The sequence below is a fragment of the Crocodylus porosus genome, unplaced genomic scaffold, assembly GCF_001723895.1.
Source record: "Crocodylus porosus isolate Cpor-Errol unplaced genomic scaffold, CroPor_comp1, whole genome shotgun sequence".
Taxonomy (NCBI): Eukaryota; Metazoa; Chordata; order Crocodylia; family Crocodylidae; genus Crocodylus; species Crocodylus porosus.
Window position 1 is genome coordinate 113537303 of NW_017728943.1, and position 23144 is coordinate 113560446.

A 23144-nucleotide genomic window follows, 5' to 3' on the forward strand; every position below is an offset into this window, starting at 1 on the left:
TGCTAGGGGCCTAGAGCTATATTATTCAGTTTAAGATCAAAGCAAAAACAAATGCCAATTTATTGGCATGTGCATTCAGTTGCTATATCTTATGTATAAAAAAACCACAACAAACGAGGCAAAAAATAATTAAAAGATGTCCTGTTGTAATTAAATGCATAAAGTAAAATCTGGCCTTGAACATCATAACAGTACATCGAATATTTCACTGAAAGTTATTTCCATACCTGAGTTGATGTTCACCTGAGTTTAAGTTTTGAAGCCTGACTTAACATTTTTAGTTAGAGTTAAAAACAGCCTGCAGTGCTGTGAAACAGGAGCTACATAAAGAGGAGCAGCTAAAGGACAGCAGAACTGCAGAAGGACAGTTTGACTAGTGGAACATCAAGACTATTTAAACAGGAGAGTGGTATTAACACCTGAGGAATGAAGGGTTTAGATGGAATCAGGTAGATTATAATGAGCCATGAAGTCAAGTGATTTCCTCACTGCTGCCTCAATAGAAATGTTACTGCCTCTGTCAAGCAGTTGGTTTTAAATTTTTGATGGACCACAAATCAAAGGGGGGAGAGGGGGTGCAACTGCACCATTCCCCCCCCTGCCTTTAAGTATAAAGTGCTTGTGTAATACAGACATACCAACCATATGCTCTTTGGTCATGAATCATTTCCTATGAGCTAGCTCTCTCTGTGTCATACCCAAGTTAACCAGAACAAGCTGTCAAAAGGGCCAAGGCTTCACTTCGCTTTGTAGATGCAATCTGCATCCTTGAGATTATCCCTACAAATAAACTGTGGGCAGTAATTAGAATACTTGCACTTCTAGGAATTGCCACCTGCTACTTGCAATGTGGCAGGGGCTGTAACGTGCACTGCCAGTATGTAGAAAGAACACAAAAGTTGAGATAAAGGGAATAGAGAAAAGGAAAAAAAACCCCAAACCTTTCTGCAGGAAACGTTAATTATTTCTGAAAATGTTGTTGATTAGTGTATTTTGGTATGCTGAAAAGATACCATGGAGCCTCTTTTGATAACATAAGCTTCAGAAAGTAAGCCTACTGAGAATAATTAAAAAGTGGTGTTAAAAGCCTAGTTATTATAGTAAGGTTTGCTGTAATTGGGAACTAAGGTACAACAGCCTGGCTTCAAAGAACACTGCATCAGAGTCTTTTATAATGAGTGCGGCAGTTCCACTGCGAGTTGTAGACCCCCGCAGTGTCAATGCCTTGACACAGAGAAGTTGTTTGTACGAAGAATGTTCTTCCATTGCTGGAGGAAAGCGAAGCAGCTCTCCTGTGTAACAATGCTGGGGAAGCACAGGGTTGGCAACTGTGATTCACTGAACACCGCTAGGATACTGACAGAAGCTTGTTTTAAAACAGACAAGCTTTTGAGGCACATTTAACATAGCGAAATAGTATCAAGACACTGAGCAAAGGGAGGTGATCTGCAATCACGCGAACTCCTCTGAAGAAATGTTAATAGTGTAGACCAAAAAGCTGTATTAGCTGTTGCTTCCTCTCTCTTCCCTTCTTCCCTTTCACAGAGAAGCAGGGAAGATGAGGTCCTTGAGGGTGCCACTGTGTTCATTCACATCCACATCCCCAGTGCCCTGGCCAGATGCAATGTATACCTCCCAGGCTACACATCTCAGTTGCCTTCTTTTTCACAGAATGCTGAATTGGAGCCTTTCAGTAATGTGCCTTTAATTGACCAGAACTGTCAAAAATATCCACTATCTGCTGTCTCTGCAGCTCTTCCCCACAATCACAGTACAGAGCAGAATTAGAATCAGGCCATTGGCAGTGCCACCCTCCTATCAGAGTAAGCACATACCATTCATCAAAAGGAACTGTTTGCCTTTCACATCAAAGAGGTATTTCAGCATGTCACACACTAATCGGAGAAAGCTTATCTTAACTTAAGCTCTTACCTGTGATCGGAAGCCTGAAGCTCTGCTCTTCCATAATACATCAGGGCACCAGGAGTCCAACTGTGTTTGATTTTAGTTTCAACACTCAGATCACTGTCTAGCAGATTGATCTCTCCAGCTATATAGCACAAAACATTGTTAGAGTTTACATTGCTGTAATAACGATTCAACCAATTTCAGAAAACTGCATTTCACAGAACTCCTGAGACCTCGGCCTAAAGAACAGCTTCTACCCTCAAGACCTGAGTTATAAAATATGAAAAAAATAAAAGAAAGTGAAAAACAAACAAACAAATGCTATTAACTTGAACAAGACAAGGATAAAGCAGTAACTGAAGGGTCAGCTGATAAGAGACCTTCATAACTAGGTATAAGTGTCTTATTAAAATATGACCTTTTTCCTCATTCTATCTAGAAAATGGAAACAGACCTAGTACCTATGAAGAATCTGTATTTTCTAACAATATACAGGTAGTTAAGGGACACAAAAGAGAAATCCTATGTGGCCCTAAATGCTGGCTGCTTCCTCAAATGTTTTCGGGAATAAAAGTAAGTGCTCAAGACAGGACAAGCACAGTGAAGATAAGAATTTAGGCAGAATGAGGAGGGTGGGGAGATGCAGCCCTAGTTGAATTACAAGTCTTTTACAGTTAGTCCAAGTGTTGGATTGTGTAAGCAAATTGTAATATACCTGTGTGACAGCAGAGGGAGCTGCTCTACTAGCTGAATTGAACTGTAAAAACTGCTGGCTGTATGAAAACTACAGCTTCTGGAGATCGTGGGAGCTGAGAGACAAAGGAGGAAACCGGAAGTGGCAAAAATCACAGGAGCATGGGCTGAACATGGGGGAAGCTGCAGCAGAACAAAGAGACAGCAGCAGAGGCTGGCATGGCAAAAGAGTAACAGAGCTGGGACTGCTGAACTTAGCAGCAGAACTTGGACATGTGAACAGCAGTTGAGCGCTCTCAGGACTGGAAGCTGGTTTGAAGCACCTCTGTAGATATGGTAGGGTACCAGTTTCTTTGAGTGAAGATACCACAATGCTATTACTTGTTATCTGTTATCTGGCCATTAAGTGCATGCACCTTAATCTTAACGTGTATCTATTTGTATTTATCTCTCCCTATCCCATTGGCTTGTGACCCCCAATGTTTTCTATATGAAATTGGGAAATCTCCTTTTTGCTTCCTATGCCAGTTTCTGAGGTTGTGGAGTTCGGTACAGAAGTGTTAAGATTTTAAAAGGGGCATTTGACTTCATTCCTATCTACAACAAACTCTTTGGCACACTATTTGTGAGTATCACACAACAAAACATAACATGCCAATTGGTCATGTTAAAAATATTGCCGGATACATCTGCACCACAAAGAAACTGCTGTTCAGTGTACACTACAACTTGAAAGAAGGCATAAGGGGAAAAGGAAATTTTTGAAAGAGGGATAGTTTTCACAGTCTCTCCTTCTCTCCATAACTGAAATGATACAGCAGTTATTTGATAGTCTCCAATAATCTTAAAATGGCTGGAAAGTATGAAAGGAGTTATTAAACATGTACAGGAATGTAGAAATATGGAAAAACAGGCTGAAAGGATGAGAGTTAGGCTCCTAAAGCAGGGATGAGTTTACAAAAGGTAGATCATACCAGATTAATAGCTGTCTTGGACAAGATAGCTGATTCTCTACCTACAGAAAGGTCCATCTCATCTATGTGGAGTTTACTAAAACATCTAATATGCTGCAACATGGGAAACTATTACAGAAGCTCAAGAAAGTGAGGATTTACTAGAGGAACAGTAAAGTGTTACAAGGGGAGACAGAAAAAGGTACTGATGGAAAAGGAAGGATGAGGCTAGAGTAAGGTTACTAGTAGGTCTCCCCAAAGAACTGTCTTGGGTAGGCAAGATTATATTTAGTATTTTTACTAATGACCTTGGTGCAGAGTATAGGAGGCTGCTGGTAAAATTTGATGATGATACAAAGTTGGGGGCTTCATTCACCCGTAAGAGGATCAGCATAACATACAGAAAGGAATGGAGGCTGTTGAGAAGTGGATTAACAGACACAGATAACAGTGACACTGCATAAGGTCCTGGGATACCACCTCTAGAACACTGTGTGCAGTGCTGGTCACTCATGTACAAAGAAGATGAATTCAAACTGTAACACAGGTAGAGAGGGCTACTAGGATGAGAAGAAGAATGGCTAGTTTGTATGGTAAGAAGAGGCTACAAGTACTTGTTTAGTGTAAAAAAACAAAGGCTAATAAGGGGTAAGATTGCCAGCTATAAAGTCATTAGTGGGAATGGTGAACAAGGGACGGAAAAGAACAACTCTTTAAGCTCAAGGACAATGGTGGCAGAAGAACAAGTGGTGCAAACTAACCAGGAATCAAATCAGGCTGGAAATGAGGAGAAAGTTCCTAATCATTAGTCGGAGTCGCAGGGGCAAAAAATCCAAATGCTTATAAGAAGGAACTCATTAAGACTGTAAAAGGTGCTCTGTGATATGGTGCCTGACTTAGTTGCTTCCAGTCCTTTGCTCCTATCAGGGTTGCTGGGGCACATTGGCTTCTTTCTCCTCCAATCCAAGTACTATTTACTTGCCACCTATTTTTTGACACTTCCAGGAGAGCACTTTATGCTCATACTTGTCCAACAGCTCTCCTGACGATAAAGTCAATCTAATAATTTGTGTGGTAATAAAGGATATTACCACACAAATCATGCTTCTTGCAGGTGCCCTGCATTATGCAACTACAACAAAACTACAATACAACAATTACAAAACTTCAATTCCTAGGTGTAGGCAGCCTTGCCAATACTTGATCCTATCTCCTTCTCAGACTGCAGTTCACATCTCACTACTCCTTGTTCTTATCCTTACTACAGTTGAATTACTTTGTAAGACTTATTTACTGTTCAAGCTCCTATTTATTATACAACCAATTTTTCAAGTAAACAGGAACTCTGTGATTTTACAGTGAAGTGAACTCTCTCAATAACCTAGCTTTGTTTCATGCTATTCACCTTGAGTTGACCCTTGTACTTCACACAGGCACAGTTCACCTTTGCACATACAAATTGGATGGCATCTCCTGCCACTACTCCTTTTGCAGGTGCACATGTAGTTTTACAAATACTAATGAATACATATGCGGATTTAGAGGCTGGCATAAAAATATGGCTCTAGAGGCAAAGAGGTTATTCGTTAACTGCCTTAGTTATTACAGCTTTTAAATACCAGGCATAATAATGTGTGGTATTTCTATGGTACTTTCCACTCAAGGACCATGAAGTACTTTACAAGCATGACTTAATGAAGCCTCACAACATTCAGTAATTATTATGTATTCCCTGTTAATTTATGGAAAAATCTGAGGCATGAAAAGCTTTAAGCGTGCTCATAGTCCACACTGAAATAAATATGAAGAGGAGCAAGTGATGCTTAAGAAGGTATCTGCAGTGTTATGGAGAAATATCTCAATCAGTGTTCAATAAGCTACCTCAGGTACCATAAGCAGTCTAGCGGTGGCAGCACAGAGCTCACCTTTGGCTAATTTACCCTGCTTCTGGATTTTGCAATGTATGGCGAGTCCTTCCTGCTGTGGCTAGGCTACTTAGTTATCTCTGTGCTAAGCCTCAGTCAGAAGTGCAGACTTACCCAACACAGTATGTTTAGGACTGATTACAAGGAATTTCTTTTGCTCATAGACACCAAAAGCAGTACCTAACCTGCACAGATGAAATGTCTGTACTTTGAAGAAGGAAAGAATGAAGAGAAGAACCAGAATCAAGCCTCCACTTCTTCTCTGGCTACTTTACTAAACTCATCCCCCTTAGGTCCTGTATGGTCCAACAACTCAGGAAAAGTAAAAAGCTAAAACTGAGAAAGACCCTACACACCTGTTTTATCAAAAGGCAGTTTCTTTCTCCACCAAAGCACTCGGTCTGTCCAAGCAGGGGTTCTGCACTTATCACTTGTATCATAAGCTTCTGAGCCAACATCATATTTATAGGTTGGTCCAAAATTGATTGTTCCTTCATGAAAATCTTTAAAAATCTATGAAAAGAAATAGATTTCTGCTTATGGAGGTGTCGTTGTAACATAGTTACTTTTAGGAATGTACTATTTTGATTTTTTTTAAATGAATATACATGTCCACAAGCAGACATCTGAAAATTCCCTCATTCTCATTCTCAAAGCCAATTAGCTATTGACTTGGATACTGAGAAAAATGGTGATATTTACAGCAGAGCAAATGGACAAAGCCCCTTACTTTTCCACTGGATTTTTGCTGTTGTAGTTGATCAAATTCAAGGAGTGTTTTCCAATCTTGTCGTTTAAGAAAATAAAAGACTTCTTCATATGTCAGATCAATGCGATAGTTGAAATCACCACACCAGAACACATAGTCATGGGAGAACACATTTCTTCCCTAGATAGGAAAGAAATCATGTTAAAGTCATTATTTTGTACATTTTTGTTTATCAATTGTATGCAATTTGTATACATTTTATGCAAATGAAATATAAAACCCAGTCTTCTTGAAGTGGTAAATATTAGACTGCTTACCAAATGTTATTTGTTACATGAAATTCATGCTAAAGAAGTGGCTCCTATATTTCTTACTATGTTCCACTACCTTGAAATTTATAGATCAGATTTTCAAATTACAGCCTTCATTTTTGCAGGCACAAATGGAGTTTTCTGAAAATTTCAGACACACAGTTATTAGATTTACATATAGGTATTCTAGAAGTTGAATCCTCTGGTTTTCTAAGACATTCAGGGACTCATGTGCCTAATTATCTAAACTGCAAATGCAAAATGCTCTTGCTATTGTATGAACCCAATGAAATGGACATCTTAGTTAAGGCCAGGCTAAAAAGTCTGTTCCATATCTATATATCATATTTTTATAAATGTTTAAGCTGTATTATAGGTAACTGCATTTTTTCCAATCAAGTTATAAACCTTTCATAAAGAAAATGCTCCAAACCTGTAGATACAGTATCACTAGAGGGCACTGTTTATATATATATAAAACACACAGTGTGCACAAACATTGTAAACGTATAAGATATAAAATAGTTAACGAGCTATTAGAAGTAAGGACGCTATAAGCATGACTTTATGGCTATTTAGAATGGATATTCTATGCAGAGCTTCAATACCATCAGTATTATTTCTAACATAAACTGAAACTGATTGATATGCTATAATAAGCGTGAGGCTTTTTAAACCTTGGAAACAACAGGGAGTTAAATTTTATGCTCTTCTACCTAAACGCTTTGCTGACTTAACAGAATGAATAAACACTCTCACAAACTGGTCTTCTCTCTCCCTGGCTTATGGCTTCTCTGGAGATGCCCGAGAGAAACAGTTATGGAAATCTAAAGCACCCAATACTAATACTGGAAACAAAGGAGCACAGTGACAAAAATCTCACAGGTCACTTCCTGGCCTTAGACAAAGGCAAGTATAAAGTACTAGTGTGATGGATGGATAAAATACCCAGCCAGAGAAGATCGTATTCAATATTAATTGTCCAACTATCTTAGAACATCTGCTTTTTTTCACCTTCTGGCAGCCTGATCCTGCCACACCTAGCTCTCTAAATATAACTGTGGCAAACCAGGGTCTGGTGAAGTATGCTTTCAACCTTGTTTGCTTTCTTTTTCTAATTCAGTTCTTTTATGTGGCTAGTCCATGACTTTGAACTGAGTCCTGAAGGAACCTGCCAAGACAGTATAGACTGCAATTGACTCTCACACGGAAGAACTTAAGGACATGATTTTTGCTTCTTGTTAGGAACAGTTCTGGTATAGAGTCAGCCCGGTCCTTACCATTGGGAAGCTGAGTTTTTGTGTGATCTCTTTGTAGTCTTCATTCCTCTCTTTCACTTGAGACTGTCCAGCAGTTAAGTGACTGCAGATGAAGCAAAAGCTGGTACTGTAGAACTGGAAGCGGATGCCAACTGCCCCTTTATTTCCAGCTTTCCCTCCCATCCCTGTCTTCACTGTGTCTATTGCTATGTCCCTGGATTTAAAAAAAAAGGGGGGGAGCGGGGAAGGAAGGAAATGTTAGTTCATCTTCAGTTGAAAGCGGAAAGGGAAACGATGTCTTAGTAAGAACAATGACTTTATTTTCCCTCCATTTACTGAAGAACGTAAAGGGAAGTGAGTGTGATGGTGACCAATGAATCTGTTAGTAAGCCATTTGTTCTGACATTACTCTGAACTTACATCCATGCCCTGTTGTTTCAGACCACCAGTTAGACATTAATGAAGAAATACAATAATATCTTTTAAGTAACTCTTCTCTTACCATCCCTCTTGTGAGACAGCATACTCTGCATGACCATCTGCCTGGATCTTTCATAATATTTGCCTTTATTGCTAGTTTTAAAATGGCGATAATAATTAATGTTTACATTCCAGTACTGACAAGAATCAATATGGCACAGTCACCAATTCAAGCAGCATTACTAAAGGTCTACTCCATTTGAGATTTTGCAGAAACAACAAAATCCAGAATTGCCTGAAAAAACGATTTAAAAAAACTTACTAAAAATAACATGCTGGCTCCCCAGTGGGACAGTCCTCTCTGCCACGGTCCAGCCTAACAGCCTGCCTGTGGTGTCAGGGGGAAGGCACCGGCTGGTGGGGCAGCACAAAGGGCAGCAGATGAGATGGTGTTTGCCCCCTCATCTCTCCTGTCAATGGAGCCTCTCCCCCAATCAGCGCCAAGGGGCAGGGCCGCACAAAGGGTAGCCAGCAGATAAGATGGCAGCTGACCCCACACCCCTCTTCCCCTGCCAGGATCTCTCCACCAATCAGTGCTGAGGGGCCTGGCTGGCAGAGCAAATGCAAGAAATATTGGTGAAGTTTGCTCTTTATGCCGTGACCAATAAAAATTGTTTAGTCTCAACACAATTTCAGTAGGTCCCTAAGCATTAGCATGCTTTGAAATAAAGGTTTTTGGTGGATACAAAGTTCATGTGTCAATGAAAGTATCTATCTAACTATCTGTGTGCAATTAAATTGTGGATGGTTTCACAAAAAAATACAAGTTATACATGTTGTATGTGAGAAAATATGGTATCTTCTCCCCCAAAAACAGCTGCTGGGAATTGGAGAGCACATTATATGCAAGTAACATGGTAAGAGAAGATTTTGCCATTTACTGTGTAAAACCACAAGTAAAATCTCCAGCGATCCCATGGAGCAGAGCAATGAGCAGGCCTCACTCCCTAGCTGCTGCTACTCAGTTACTTGCTACAAGGAATGATCTTTTTTTTCATTCTGCCTTTCAAAAATAAGGCGCACATTATATTCCAGGGCATTGTCTTTTCTCACATACAGTACTCATACCTTGTCTACTGAACCGACTTCTGTTTTGATGACATAACCAGCTTATTGCATCATATTGTTAACTATATGGTATTTCAACTGGTCCATCGGTGTAACCATTGTTCTACATTAATCTTCAAAGGGGCAACATAATGGGCAAAATAACCACCTACTAGCTGGATAATTACACCCAGAAACACAGTCTCCTCTGAGAATATTCCACCACTATCTGGTCAGATAAGTAAATGGTGAGGTCATAGGTCATGTAGTCATTCTTCACTCTAAGAAGGATCCTTCTGATACCACCAATCTCTTCCGTTATTGACTCGTAGCCATCTAATATTCCATTTTTAGCTAAGGTCATGAGAAAGGATGTTAAGACAAACTTCAGTGTATCTTGATGCCTCAGATTTCTCTGACCTGCTTATTGCTCCAATATAGCTCAGTTATATATATAATATAGTGTTAGTCCTCTCCTCTCTAACTCAAATCCTAATCTTTTTCATCTCTTTAGCATAGAAGCCTTTTTATACTCTGGACCTGTTTAAACTGCAAAAGCACGTGGCTAAGTTTGGCTGTGCTCACATATCCTGTAGCAGCACATTAGCATTAAATAATGAAATCAGCCATCAGAATCAAAACCCTTCCTTCCTTTCCTGATTTTCAAAAGGCTACTGCTCTATAGCAGAGTGCTAACAGGTTGACAGCTGCAAACGAGCCAGTTTGCTGACTAATTCTGCTTTTGATGCCTATTTAATCACACACTTCCTCCTGGATTACTTCAATTTCTAGGTCATGGAACCCATAATCCAGGTGGCAAGTCAAATAGTAAAAGCCATATTCTTCTCTGAACTACTTCTCACTAACAGAGAGTATAACGGGAGGAAAAAAACAAGAATGTACTTTCTTCCATTTTGAAAAAAGATTACCGAGAAGATTGCAGCAAGGAAACATTTGTGTCATCTGCCTGCCTACAGAATTTAGTATGGCATGAACTGATCTTTTAGGTGGCTATCAAGGTAGTGGCAGAGAAGAGGTAAGCATCCCAGCAACCTTTGACTTAGGTACCTAGGCTAGGTCAGTCCCTTTGTGCAAAAAGAAGAGGTAGGGGTGCCCATAAATAGCCAATGCCAGATGATTAGAGCAGTCACAGGTGACCTGCGAGATCCAGTATCAGCTCACTCCTTTGGCTGATTTGGAGAAGGATTTGAACCACCTAATCTGCTACCACCTAGGAGCGTGCCCTAAACCCTGAGCATCAGAGCTATTCATGGGCAGCTCTCTCTCACTGTCCCCTGTTGAAACTATTCCTCTTTGTATCAAATAATGAAATATTGACTGGCACAAGGAATGGAACCCAGGTTTCCCAGGCAAATGCACAAACTACCAGGCTTGAAAGCAATTCATGCTGGCCACACACCACAATTACTCATTTGAGAAGGTGTTACAGTTTTGTACCTGATGAAAGGAACATGATAGGGTCGCACAAAGATGAAGAGACAAACACCAACAAGCTGTGCTGACGTCAACTGGATGTACCGGTGAGTCCTAGAAATTGCTTTCTGAAGCTGCTCCCCCCACATCTTCTTATTAGTTGTACTAGAACAAAAACAATCACTGAATGGGCTGGACAGAATCTATTACATAGAATACAGTAAAAAAATACTTTAAAGTCTCTGTCTTTACAATGTTTCTTCTCTCTATTCTTATGCCATGAGGCAACAAGATGAAAGCCAGAGCAGACTTTTCCCCGAGTAGGAGGTGAGAGAACCAATGGATAAGCTTCTGCCACTCTCGGTTGATGGTGAGGCTGCTGCATGTACAAAGACTTTTTTCTCCAGACGCCCTTATTTTTCTTGCCCTCAAGGTCAATTGATACATGCAGATGAATAGCTAGCTCACCAACCATGTTAAATGCAACTGTAGCTTTATCTCTCCTAAAAAAAGACATCTCACTGGTATGCCAGAAGAATCATTAAGTGAAACACCACCTTCCTGAGGTCGTTTTTGTTCCTTTCCCCTTGAGCCCTCCTTCAGATTTAAATAGGCCTATCATCAACCAAAGCCAACCTACATATACTGACAAGCAAAGTTCAATCCCTGCCTTTACCCTAACAATACTGTTCATGAATACACACATACGTACATACATACTTAATTACTGAGACGGGGGGTGGAGAGAGAGAGAGGAGCTCCCATTATAAAATTCCACACTAACATTTTAATTACATGTACAAACTACAAGAATTTAGCATTCCAATATGAGAGAGGGATATCACGAGCAGTGTTAAAATAGTGCCCTGCATAGGAGTTCACTTCTGTCATTCCAGATATAGTCCTAAAAGGCTTAGAAACACAAAAATACATACTATAAATATATGTACACATATACATACACACACACATATATATACACACACATTATATACAGAAAACAGAACGAGAGAGCACGTGCATACGCGTTTTAGCAGTGATCACCTTCTCAATTGTTAATGCTGAACACATCTGCATGCATAATGGCTATATACAAAGGTCTCCGAAGGAAGTAAACAGCAGAAGACAAAGTATCACTCTGCTTTTACCTACCTGGCATTTACAATATTCCCTGCACTTAGTTCCACCATCTCTTCAAATCCCACAGCAAATATATCAGGGGGGCAGGCCTCATCATCTATGGCAAGCAGAGCAAAAATCATAGAAGACACGTTACTTTATTCATTGTGTTATCTAATTGCATGCTTTCCATTTCTAATTAATATCAAGAAAATCCTACAGTTCATCTTCTGCAACCCCCACCAAATCATGTGTATTTATAGCCCTTTTATTTTATCCTAACAAGGAAACCCCTGCAGTTCCTTTACCCTTATTTTGCTTCTCTCCCTTCAACGGGTCTTCCTTCTTGGGGAAGGGGCCTCTGAACAGAACACTATGCCCTCAGGGTGGTCTCAGCAATGCTAAGCCAAAGGAGACAGTTCTCCTTGATCTATCACAATTGTGCATGACTCTAAAGAGTTAATAATGGCTTACCATACTCCTCAAGAAAATCTTACACATTGTAAGATAATACCCTTAGGTCTTTATCCAGCTGTTCCTATTGTACAGAGCAGTATGCTCCTTCTTCCTCCCAATCATCTGGTAAACTTTTCCAGTACTTTCAGAAAATCTTGGGAGATTCTTTGCTAACTTCTTCTTCCCTCTGCCCTCTTAAGAATTTGCATCAAAGCTCTCCATATTGCCACCATCAATTTGTAAAAAAAAGAACGTATGAATGAACTCTTACCATTATGGTCTATGTCCCAAAATGTTCTCTAAGTACATGAGCTGAAGGGGGAGGCAGCAGTGCTGAACAACATACCGTATTTACTCAAATCCAAGATGAATCGTCTCCCTTCCTCCCACCCCTTCTCTTGGATTCGAGTACCAGTGGGGAAGCAAGCAGCTGCTGCAGCTCTGACTCTAGCCCTGACTCAAGGCTGGAGTTGGAGCTCCAGCTGCAACCTATGCCACTGGCTGCCTTTGCCTTCTCACTGCCTCCCCACCCACACCTGCTTACCCTCTTGCTACAGCCCTGCTACAGCCCTGCAGTGGTCTCCAAAGTGGGGTGTGTGTACTCCAGGGGGTGTGCAAGATGATCCATTGGAGTGCAGGAAGAAAATATTAGACCTTCTATTTAGATATATATTTATATAAATATTTATATAAATATACATATATTGGGGGTGTGTGCTCAAAATTTTTTTTCTGATAGGGGTGCACAGTCAAAAAGTTTGGAGACCACTGGCCTAGAGCACAGAGCACATGGTTCCTCTAGCCCCAGCTCTGGTGCCTGGTTGGAGCTGCTGCTGATACAACAGCTGCTGCCTGGCTGGGCTGAGGCCGGACCAAACAGCTACTCTGGAGGTAAGAAGAGAAGGCAAAAGGGAGGCATAGATGGTAAGGAGGTGGCAGGGGGCTGAAGTGCTAGAGGGGTGGACACAGGGAAAAAGCACCAGAGAGAAGGTGTGGACATGGGGGGGGCACTTACCAGGGTGTGCAGGTGTGGAGGTGAGGGGGAAGGCCACTTAATTCCTCTACCACCTGCCCGCCCACACTCTACCCCCTGCCAATGCTTGCCCCACTGCAGTAGTTAGGGGACACATTTAAGACAACCCTTCAATAACTGGATTCCATACACAGAACATTATAACAAATTTATAAATTTTCCATGTCTAGAATCTAATTATGGGGTGGTCATCCTAAATTTAGCATCGTCTTGGATTCAGGTAAATACAATAATTTCACCTCTCTTATCACTCAAATTCTGATACAACTCAGAAAGTCAAAGAGTTTTCTCATATGGTAGCACAGGGTGCATGACCACCAGATTCATCCTATGTCTAAAAGGTTTGCATCCATCACTTAGCTACAGAGACCAAAACACTCAGGCTGCTTATTTTATAGCCGCAGAGATGTCTATGACCTCCTATGTCAGGGCAACATAGGAAAGCAAGATAAGGTCAAGTGGGTGGCAGATTCAGCTCCTTTAAAATTCAGAGAAAATTCCCTATCAGATGAGGTAACAATTTTAAAAGCCGTGGCTGGCCCAACTTAGAGTCTAACGGGATGGACAGATACAACAATCAAAGCATTTCAAATGTGAAATATTTCAAGGGCCTTTAAAACATACTAAAAATGGCTGAAACATTGCAAAACAGAACCCCTGGAAATGAAATACTACTTCAGAGTGGTTCACTTTTGGTTACACCAGCATAAGGATGGTGCCTGGCAGGGAGAGAGAGCAGGTGGACAGCCTGCCTGCTGTCCAGTCGCTGTTCCTGCTTTGGGGAAGCCAGGTCCCCACTGGCAGCCCATCACACCCAGAGTCAAGCTTACCTCCTCCTCTCCTAGAGGACTCCAGAGACCTCCAGCCCCCCTCCTCTACCTCTTCTTTCTTCCTCCCAACCAAGTCCCCTCTATCTCTTCACGTGGCTGAGAGGAGGAAAGAAGAGGTAGAGGGGAATGGAGCTGGAGTGTCAAACTTCTGGCAGCTGGACTGTGGAGCACACTCCCAACCCTCCACTCGCCTATCCCCTCTCCTCCACCTCCCACCCCTGAGGTGAGGGGAAGGGAAAGGACAGCGGGGAGGGAAAGAGGGGAGCAAAGAGCAGAGCCACAGGTCACTGCAGTCTGTTCTAGCTTCCTATGCACCTCCACCAGGAAACGTTTCAGCCAGAGTTGTATGGGTGTCCCCTGGCTGAAAAGGTTCTTTTATGAAATGTTTCTAAGCTTGTTTCAGTGGATACACCTGTCTTCCTTCTAAGCTACCTGGCAGTTCCTTTAAGACAACAGCAAATAATACCTATTTAAACACATAAGCACTGCCACTCCAAGTCTTACCCTGAAATTCAGAAACTCCAGAGAGCTTGGGAGAATCCAGCAACCAGTCTGTTAACTCACTGGTACCCAGGATGTTGCTTCTAAACTGCTTGCCTCCATTCACATTCCAGGTCCCCATGGCAACACGAATCCGCCTGAAGTTTGTAAATTCGAACTGACGCTCTGACATGGCCTTCAAAATACTGGGGGTTACTGAAGGAGAGAAATGGCAAAAAAAAAAAAAAAAAGGATTTGCTGCAATGGAATAAAAGGGACTACAGACAACAGCCACACGCAGAGTCACTGTGAAATAATGAAAATCACCCTAGTGGCACCAATGCAATACCTAAAGAGTAACTCCAGTGGAAACAAGCATAATTGCATGGTAACTGGAGTTGACACCATTGATTGCTCTTCTGATAACTGTTCAGTCACTGAAACTACTGTTTACACATGGAGGTAAACAGAGGGGGAAGGGAGATCAGGCCTTTAGCAGTTACAACTTCAAAAGGAAGAAAATGTACACAGAGTCCCTTAACATTTCCCAACACTTCCCCTAATAAATAATAGTATATTAATAATAGTGTCAGATTTTTGTTCCTCAGGATTTCCAGTTTGATCTATAATGATGGACACAAATCCAGGGTCAAATCCAAATCTCATGTGTTCTTTTTTCGGTGCAGCTACATACCAGTTTAGCACCAACATGGCTCTGTATTCCAGTTGGGACCCCTCTTAAGAACCCAGCATGTTGTTTATTCCTACTGATCTCCATTTCAGACTGACTTTACCTTGCTTTTCTTGGTGAGTGTAGATAATTATGAATGTAATTTGCACATCCAACGTAATTTGCAGGAGTTGTGATTTGCAGCTGCATTCAGATGCTTGGAAATACAGGCAACCCCCACTTAGTGCTCTTAATTGTTTCCTAAAAAAATGAGCGTTAAGTGAAACCAAAAGTTTTTGATGACCCCGATGGTTACTGCCAGTGTTTTTAATGACCAAAGGTGGAGACCATGAGCACTGTAACAAAACTTGCCGAGTGCTAAGTAGTATCCATTTAAAATGAGCATTATAGCAAAACAGCGCTAAGCAGAGGTTGCCTCTATCTATATACATATACATACATATATATGTATACACACACACACACACACACACACATATATGCGCCTCAGCAAATCACAAACCAAAAGTGGAGGTCATTTTTTTTTTTAATGTTGACCTCTTAAGAATTGTCTACATTCACAGAACTAAACAGGGCCACAGCTGAGAATTTTCTTCTCCCATTGACTCCTTTAAGAGAAAATAACAATTTCCTTCAGCTCAGCCCTTCAATAAATGAACAAATATTCTAAGCAGCCTGATGCAATATTTTGGGGAAATAAAGCCAGTGGAATGAAAACACACTGACATATGGTATGCTGGCTTGAAAGCACTGCTTCTAAACACCAACACATTGGTGCAACCATCGGTTATTTCTTGGTTTTTTCAAAGAATGAAACTGGGTACTGCCTCTAGAATATTTGGTAATAACGAGAACAGTAAGATGACAGATTTATATCTGACTTGCCCAGCAATGCAGTGTTGTCCATAAGCATCTTTCCTTTGTCTGCATACTCCTCACTGAAAAAATCACCCATGAGCAACAATTTGATGGCTTCCTGTTTCACACCGTCAAAGAAATTTGACTGAATGGTACGTGACACTGAACGGGCTCCATCCTTCAGCTTTCCTACCTGCATGGAGAAAAGGTATCAGCACAAATGACACCTAGAATAACAGCTTATAGGCTTCTGTCACTTACACATGAACAAACAGATCTTATATTCTCCTTTACCTTGTGTTTTCCCTCCAGGGCACGACTGCCTGTGAAAACTCTACTCAGATTGTGACCGTTGACAGTCCACATTGCTTTGTAAGACTCCACAAAGCGCTCAACTACAGGCTTTGAGTTCAACCCTAGGCTCTCTAGCTGTGTGTGAAGAACCTGAATTGGACACAGGAAGAAGAGACCTGAAAAAATACTTTCCATATTTCCTCTTCTCTCCCCATTTAGGAATTTCACCTGGCCATTGTTCTAAAACTCAACAAGCGAAAATATCTTAATGCTGGCAAGACAAAACTACATCACCCAGAACCCCCCACTTGCTTTTTCCTGCAGGATATAAACTAGGTGGTAGAAGACTGTATTCAGAAAAGGCCTTTGATAAACTTACCTCAAGTGCAATGAAGGACTGCACACTATTAGTACGATCCAGACAATCCAGGCAATTCATTCGGAAGGTACCCGTTTGCAGACTTTGGTAACCAAACAAAGAATAAAGAGATGCATGGCAGGTTATTAGGAGTCCCCATGTCAAACAAATACTGACAAACTTTCTTATTTGCCAGGGGAAAGCTTTACCAGTTAGCAGGTCAACAAAAATTGCATCTGACCTACACGTAAATGAAACCAGGTACTCTAACACTCTGCCTGCATTTTTCCACCCACACTTTGCATATGTGAGTACTTGCCAACATAATTTATCTCATTTAGATGTCTGAGGAGCTGACTGTAACTGCAAAACCACACCAGCAATTACTTATGCTAGAAATTTTCCAGGTTCAAAAAATGGAGGCCTGGCTAAGGTCTGAAGCCAAATTTGGCTCACAAATTGTACATGCCCTCAAAACAGATTTCAAGTAGCCCTGTTAAATTCCCTATAATAATATATTCTATAAAAATACAAGAGCATATACAATGGGACCATTAGCCCATGCATTCAATTTTGATTCCAACTGTGACCACCATTTCATGCTTTAAAAAAATGTATGAAAAAGGCTACAAAACACCAGCAGAATAAATAGTGGAGGGAAATAGGGATTAATTTTTCCCAAGTCCCAGCAAACCCTTATATGCAACATTTGATTATACTTATTGTATTTTGCATACTCAGAAATGTTGTCAGTAGTCATGAAAAGAACCCAATACAGAAGATTAATTAAACAATGACATTTTTACTTCTGTCAATTTCTATCAAAATAGGTTCTTGCTCCTAAAATTGTGGTGGATTATTTATTAGAAAGGCTAAATTCAATAGCTCACTTCCAGATCTGACTATATACAAAAGGCATTTTTTTTTTGCAAACTCTCTTCACATAATCAACAAATTAATATTTTCAGCCTCATTTGCAACAAATGCTTTCACATCTAGGTAGATCTTTCCTATCATGATAACTAAATAGGTTCTATAAAAGTTAAAACAATTCAATGGACAGGAAATGAACGTCCTAATAGAAGCAAATCTAACCTGAAATGAATATGGTGCTAAGTCACCTAATTAAAATAATTGTAAAGACGAGAACACTGCCTATGCATAGATTGTGAGAATCAGAATTCTAAGAAATCGCTTTAAAGGTAGGGGAAAAAACCGAGATCTTAAGTTTTCAAATGGTCTATGTAGTCTGGATATAGAAAAATTGGTGTAGAAAGGCAACATATTGGTACAAAGGGAAGTCACATGAAAATCTTGAATCAACACCTTTTAAATGTAAATAGCAGAGAAAAGTTAAAGCAGCTGCCAAACAAGGGGATAAATGCAGTTCAGCATGTGGCACAATCTGTGCCTCCAAAGGGACTGAGGGGCAGGAACACTCACCGTGGACTTACATTCTTGCTCTTGATGAAGATGCCAAATTCATCCCAGTGCAACTTTAGCTGAGGCCCCAACAAATTTTCCAGCTTCTCTATTTTTCCACCTTTTGCAAACTGATGATAGTCAAAATTGATCATGGGTGTGTCTGCTGCATGGGAAGAAGCCCAGAGCAATTTCTATTTGGAAAAGGAGAGGAGGAAAGCAAAGTTATGCTGACACAACACCTGAATCCACTGTGCTGTTGGTAAATTTAGAGAAACCTAGAAGGAAGTACACAATTCCACTCTTCTTTTTAAAATGTCAACTTCCTGTCCTTTCCCTTCTCGGAGTAAATTGGACTGTTGGAACCAAATTTCTATAGTGGGACCTCTGTGGCTGCAAAACAAAGGTAGGGGGCCTGCTGGCATGTATAGGTCAATGGCAAGGCACATAAATACTCATTTATAGCTTCCCCTGCAGGAGTCAGGCCCTAGTGGATGCAGGGAGCTGATGTGTAGCTAATGGAATTCCATGCTGGCCAGCCCCATTACTTAACAGAACTTTGAGTGGGTTGAACCATGCGTGCACAGCTAGGCCAACATGAAACAAGATGTAAAACTAGGGCCATAAATTCACCAGCATAAAACCAGTCCACACTTCTATGTTACAGCTATCCCTATTACATATAGAAACGTGTGGCCCTGACAAGTCCAATCTGAGAGAAGAAAAAATTGTGAAACTGCATCCTAAAAACACACCATAAAGTAATGTTGGCAGTGAATAAAGCAAACGAGAGAACAGGCATGAAATGCCCTTCTTTAATCTGATTACCTCAGATTTCACTAAAATAATTCCGATGTATAACACACATTATTCAGAACTAAAGGGCAAAGCAGTGAACTATAGAGAGTTACTGTTTTAACTGTCAAACACTTGGTCTACCTTTATCTCCTAGTATGAGGAATACGAGAGTGCTTTTTTCCATTTGGCTCATGCCACTTAGGAAGTGGTTTTGGCTAAAATGAAAGAAGCCACTCAGATGTCAAAATGCAAGTGGCTACATGGAGACTGTGCCATTAAGACTAATATCAGTATGACCAATACAACTTCTCCACATGGACAAAGCCAAAGCTGTTTTAGCTCAGTTAGAGATGCGTTTCACTGTATTGTTATCAGACTCAAACACTTCCTTTCTGCTTTTCTATCACACTGCAGGTTACATTTATAGTTGCATCAGGGACAAAATCTACCCACTACCTCAGTGCACATCAGTGTCAAAACTACTGAAACCTGGACAGCCACCATGCTTTCATTATACACATAATTATGTTTAGTTATAGTGGTTATGTAAGGCTTGTAAGATGAACAACTTTACTGGGAACAATACTTATTTTCATCTTCCTGTTCCAGGTAACAGTGGAAGTTCAGAAGCACATTACTAAATTAATAACAAAAAACCCCCAAAACCTTCATACACTAATAGTGTTGGTGACTGTGACCTACTTGGTCAAAATGAACCAGCACCGACACCAGCAACTGTAAGGAACATATTTTAAATCAATTTCAAGAAAACTTCAAGACTGCACCAAGAGATCGAAGAAATTAACACAGACATTAAATTGAAGGGAGATGAAAAGAAGTAAATTTAAGAAAGCGGAGGAATAAGGGAAGAGTTCCACAATTTACATCTTTCTTAACTGTTAGCCTATTTTTAACTTGATCATTTTGAAATGCATCAAGTTAAAAACTATTCATATAAAAAGAAGTATAATGAAAATGATCCAAGATGTCACTGTTCTGGATAAATATAATTTTAGATGGATAATACCAATTTCTAATGTCGTTAATCTAGTTCCGTTTACCTTCACAAAATCACTTACAGTTTTATGTGAGGCATAAAGCTTAATAACAAAAATCCCAAAACAGCTCTTTATTGAAAACTAAATGAACAAACACACCAATGTATGTGATAGGTCCCTGAATTCTGATTTAGTTGCGATTCCCTATTGTAAGATAATAACAAAAATTGACTGCAATGAAAGGAATTCCCAGAGAGAGAGAGAGATTCCATACGAAAAATGTATTATTTCAGTGCCCAGGATAATAACAATGGTGAAAAGATCTTTGAGAACGTTGATATTTTAAGTAAACTACCTTGAATAATCAGTGCCAAAATTCATAAGGGACATCTGCTTTATATTCCTGTACTTAATACTTGACACTTGTGAGACAGTGTAATGTGATATAATTATAACTTTGTTCAGCTTTTATCCATAGGTTTCAAAGCACTTTATAAAAGGGAATGAACATCATTATTCAGGAATGAACATCATTATTTCAGTTTTACAGGCAATGGAACTAAAGGATTAAAGTGACTTGCCCTATGTCACACAGAAATTCAGTGGCTGAGCTGAACATAAGCCAGGATGTCCATAACTCCATTTGAGTGCCTTTTGTCTTGAACCACAAACTTGGGTTAGGACCAGCTACATTCCTACCAGGGGAGATTGTCACTTTGCCCTTTCTACTACCCGGTCAGTCCCACCACCACCAGGGGAGGAGAAAGGAGGGATTGGTTACCAAAATGAATATAACTTCCCTAGTCTGTCTCTAGCACACACTTTCCCCACACTGGCTCAGGACTGAGAGAAGTAAACCAATGTGTTTTATTTAAAAACCCAACCAAACAGAAGCCTTTCACCTTGTCTAAATTTTACATGATAAATATTTCAAAAGCTGAGCCATCAGGACATTCACATCATTTTGACCTCTTGCTTGCTTGGTCATGGCCTCTGTAGCACAACAACTAAAATGCATTAAACTTTACTAAGTATAAAAATATATATATTCAAAAACATCCAAATGGCTTTGGAATTAGAGCTCTTTTTTCCAAGTGACAGGCACTTATGAACAAAAGTCCCATTGACTTTCAGTGGGCACGTCTACATGTGCAATTAATGGGCACATATCATCTCTGGATCTTATTGCTCCAGAGTCTTTTTGCTCCTGGGTGTGCTGTTTGAACATACTCTTGGGAGCAAAAAACTCCAGACCATATTGCTCTGGAGTTTATTTGTGCACAGCACACGGAGCCTGGGCTGGCAGAGAACCCAAGGAGTCAGCCTGCCAGCCTGGACTGCCCTGACCAGGCTTCACATGCTGCAGAGGGACTGGCTGGGACACAAGGCTGCTTCAGTGCAGCACGGCTAGCCAGCAAGCAGTCCCCATGTGGAAGCACCCTCGTGCCCCAGACAGCACCCCCCACAGCACATGGAGCCCCATCAGAGAAGCCAGCCCAAGGCCCTGTCCAGCCCAGAACTGCTCCGACAGGGCTTCACATGCTGTGGAGGGGACAGCTGGGGCACAAGAGTACTTCAGCATGAGGGCTGCCTGTTGGCTAGCCCCACGCTGAAACACCTTTGTGCCCCAGCCAGCCTTATCTACATGTGCACTGCAGAGCACGAAACAATGCCCCACTGGGTAGTACTTGTGTTTAGCTGGACTACCCTGTGGTAGTCTACGGTGACATAATAAGGTCGCACATAATTAGTCAACTAAGACTAATTTTAGGTTTTTAAAAATTAAAAAGTCAGCTGAGACTTAGGCCCCATCTGGTCTAACAAACCAGTGGGGGCCAACATTTTTGGCAGGTGTGCCACAAATAAAGCCGCGTGACCTCCCCAAGTGCTAATCTGGGCCCTTCCCCCTTCCTGATCTGCTGCTCTACTCCCTGCCCTGCCTGCTGCTATGCTCTCTGCCTGATCCCAGTTCCATTTTTAAAGATAGGCATATTATATTTACTCTTTTCCTGTAGTCCAGGACTTCACTTGTCCTCAACTAGTTATCGAAGATAACAGACAATAGCTCTGTAATTGCCTCAACCAATTCTTTGGAGTACTGTACGATGAATTGCATTCAGCCTTGCTGGTTTGAAAACATCCAGTTTTTAAGTAATATCTACCATTCTGATATTTTATTCATGAAATGTTACACAAAAAGGGAAAGAGACAAGATAGTCTAAGAAATCAAACTACCTAGCTTCTTCAGATATGGTGCCTATTAACTAGCCTGAGAATATTCTTCCTCCTTGAGAAACAAGACTGAATATCTCAGCAATTTAATTTGCATTGATGCTGGCTGTTTTTACCTTGAAAGCCCTGTTGAGTACCTCTTCTCCTCCTCTGCTTCCCAACAGGTTAACGATCACTTGTTTTCCATATTGCTCTTTCAGAAGCATCATATGCCTGCAACAGCAGCAGCAGCACAGTTTGGTTTAATAACTCTTGCATAGCAACTAACCTTTCCAAAGTGCTTGCAGCAGAGGTGGCTTACATGAAAGTTTCAGCACCAACAGCTGCACAAATATACCTTGGTTTCCTTTTAACCAACATTTAAAAAATGCAGTCCCTCACTCCATTTTTTTGTCATAATAGTAACCGTAGAAATTGTAACAATCATACTTTGCTTTTATTGAGTGTAAAGCCCCGGTCAAGGAAACACAGCTTAGACTATTAATAACTTTACAAGTTTTGATATTGTAACATGTGCAGCTATTTTATGGCTCTGACCCTACAAGATCATGAGCAAGATCAATGGTAGGATAGGCATCTACCTAAATTGTGCTGGCTGCTGATTATTTTTAGGTGGCCACTGTGCTGGCAGCCACTGATTTCAGGTGCTTTTTACTTTTTTTTTTCTTTTTCGCTTCCCTTCACACCACTCATTGGCTGAGCCCAGCAGTGTCCCTGCCCCTCACCACTATCTTTTTTTTGCGGAAGCCGTAGGAACATTCAGTGCCCAAAAACAGCCACTGAAAAAGAAAATGAAAAAGGAAATCTTGCTAGGGTCAGGGGGCTAATCTGAAGTGGCAGGAGCTGGTGGACAGGG

The 23144-nt window shown here is 40.8% G+C and overlaps 1 protein-coding gene across 4 annotated transcripts in view; it reads right to left on the minus strand.

The window, feature by feature from the left end:
- Positions 1-23144, minus strand: part of SYNJ2 (synaptojanin 2) — an 83335-nt gene that overhangs the window by 18556 nt on the left and 41635 nt on the right. For all 4 annotated transcript variants that reach the window (XM_019550029.1, XM_019550030.1, XM_019550028.1 and 1 more), the window contains 12 exons: positions 22405-22501; positions 18282-18454; positions 16860-16941; positions 16481-16630; positions 16214-16379; positions 14662-14853; positions 11872-11956; positions 10744-10884; positions 7780-7972; positions 6210-6368; positions 5836-5992; positions 1933-2050 (listed from right to left, as the gene is read on the minus strand). In XM_019550029.1, coding sequence (XP_019405574.1) covers positions 1933-2050; positions 5836-5992; positions 6210-6368; positions 7780-7972; positions 10744-10884; positions 11872-11956; positions 14662-14853; positions 16214-16379; positions 16481-16630; positions 16860-16941; positions 18282-18454; positions 22405-22501 — 1713 coding nt within the window. The remainder of the gene's footprint in view (positions 1-1932; positions 2051-5835; positions 5993-6209; positions 6369-7779; positions 7973-10743; positions 10885-11871; positions 11957-14661; positions 14854-16213; positions 16380-16480; positions 16631-16859; positions 16942-18281; positions 18455-22404; positions 22502-23144) is intronic.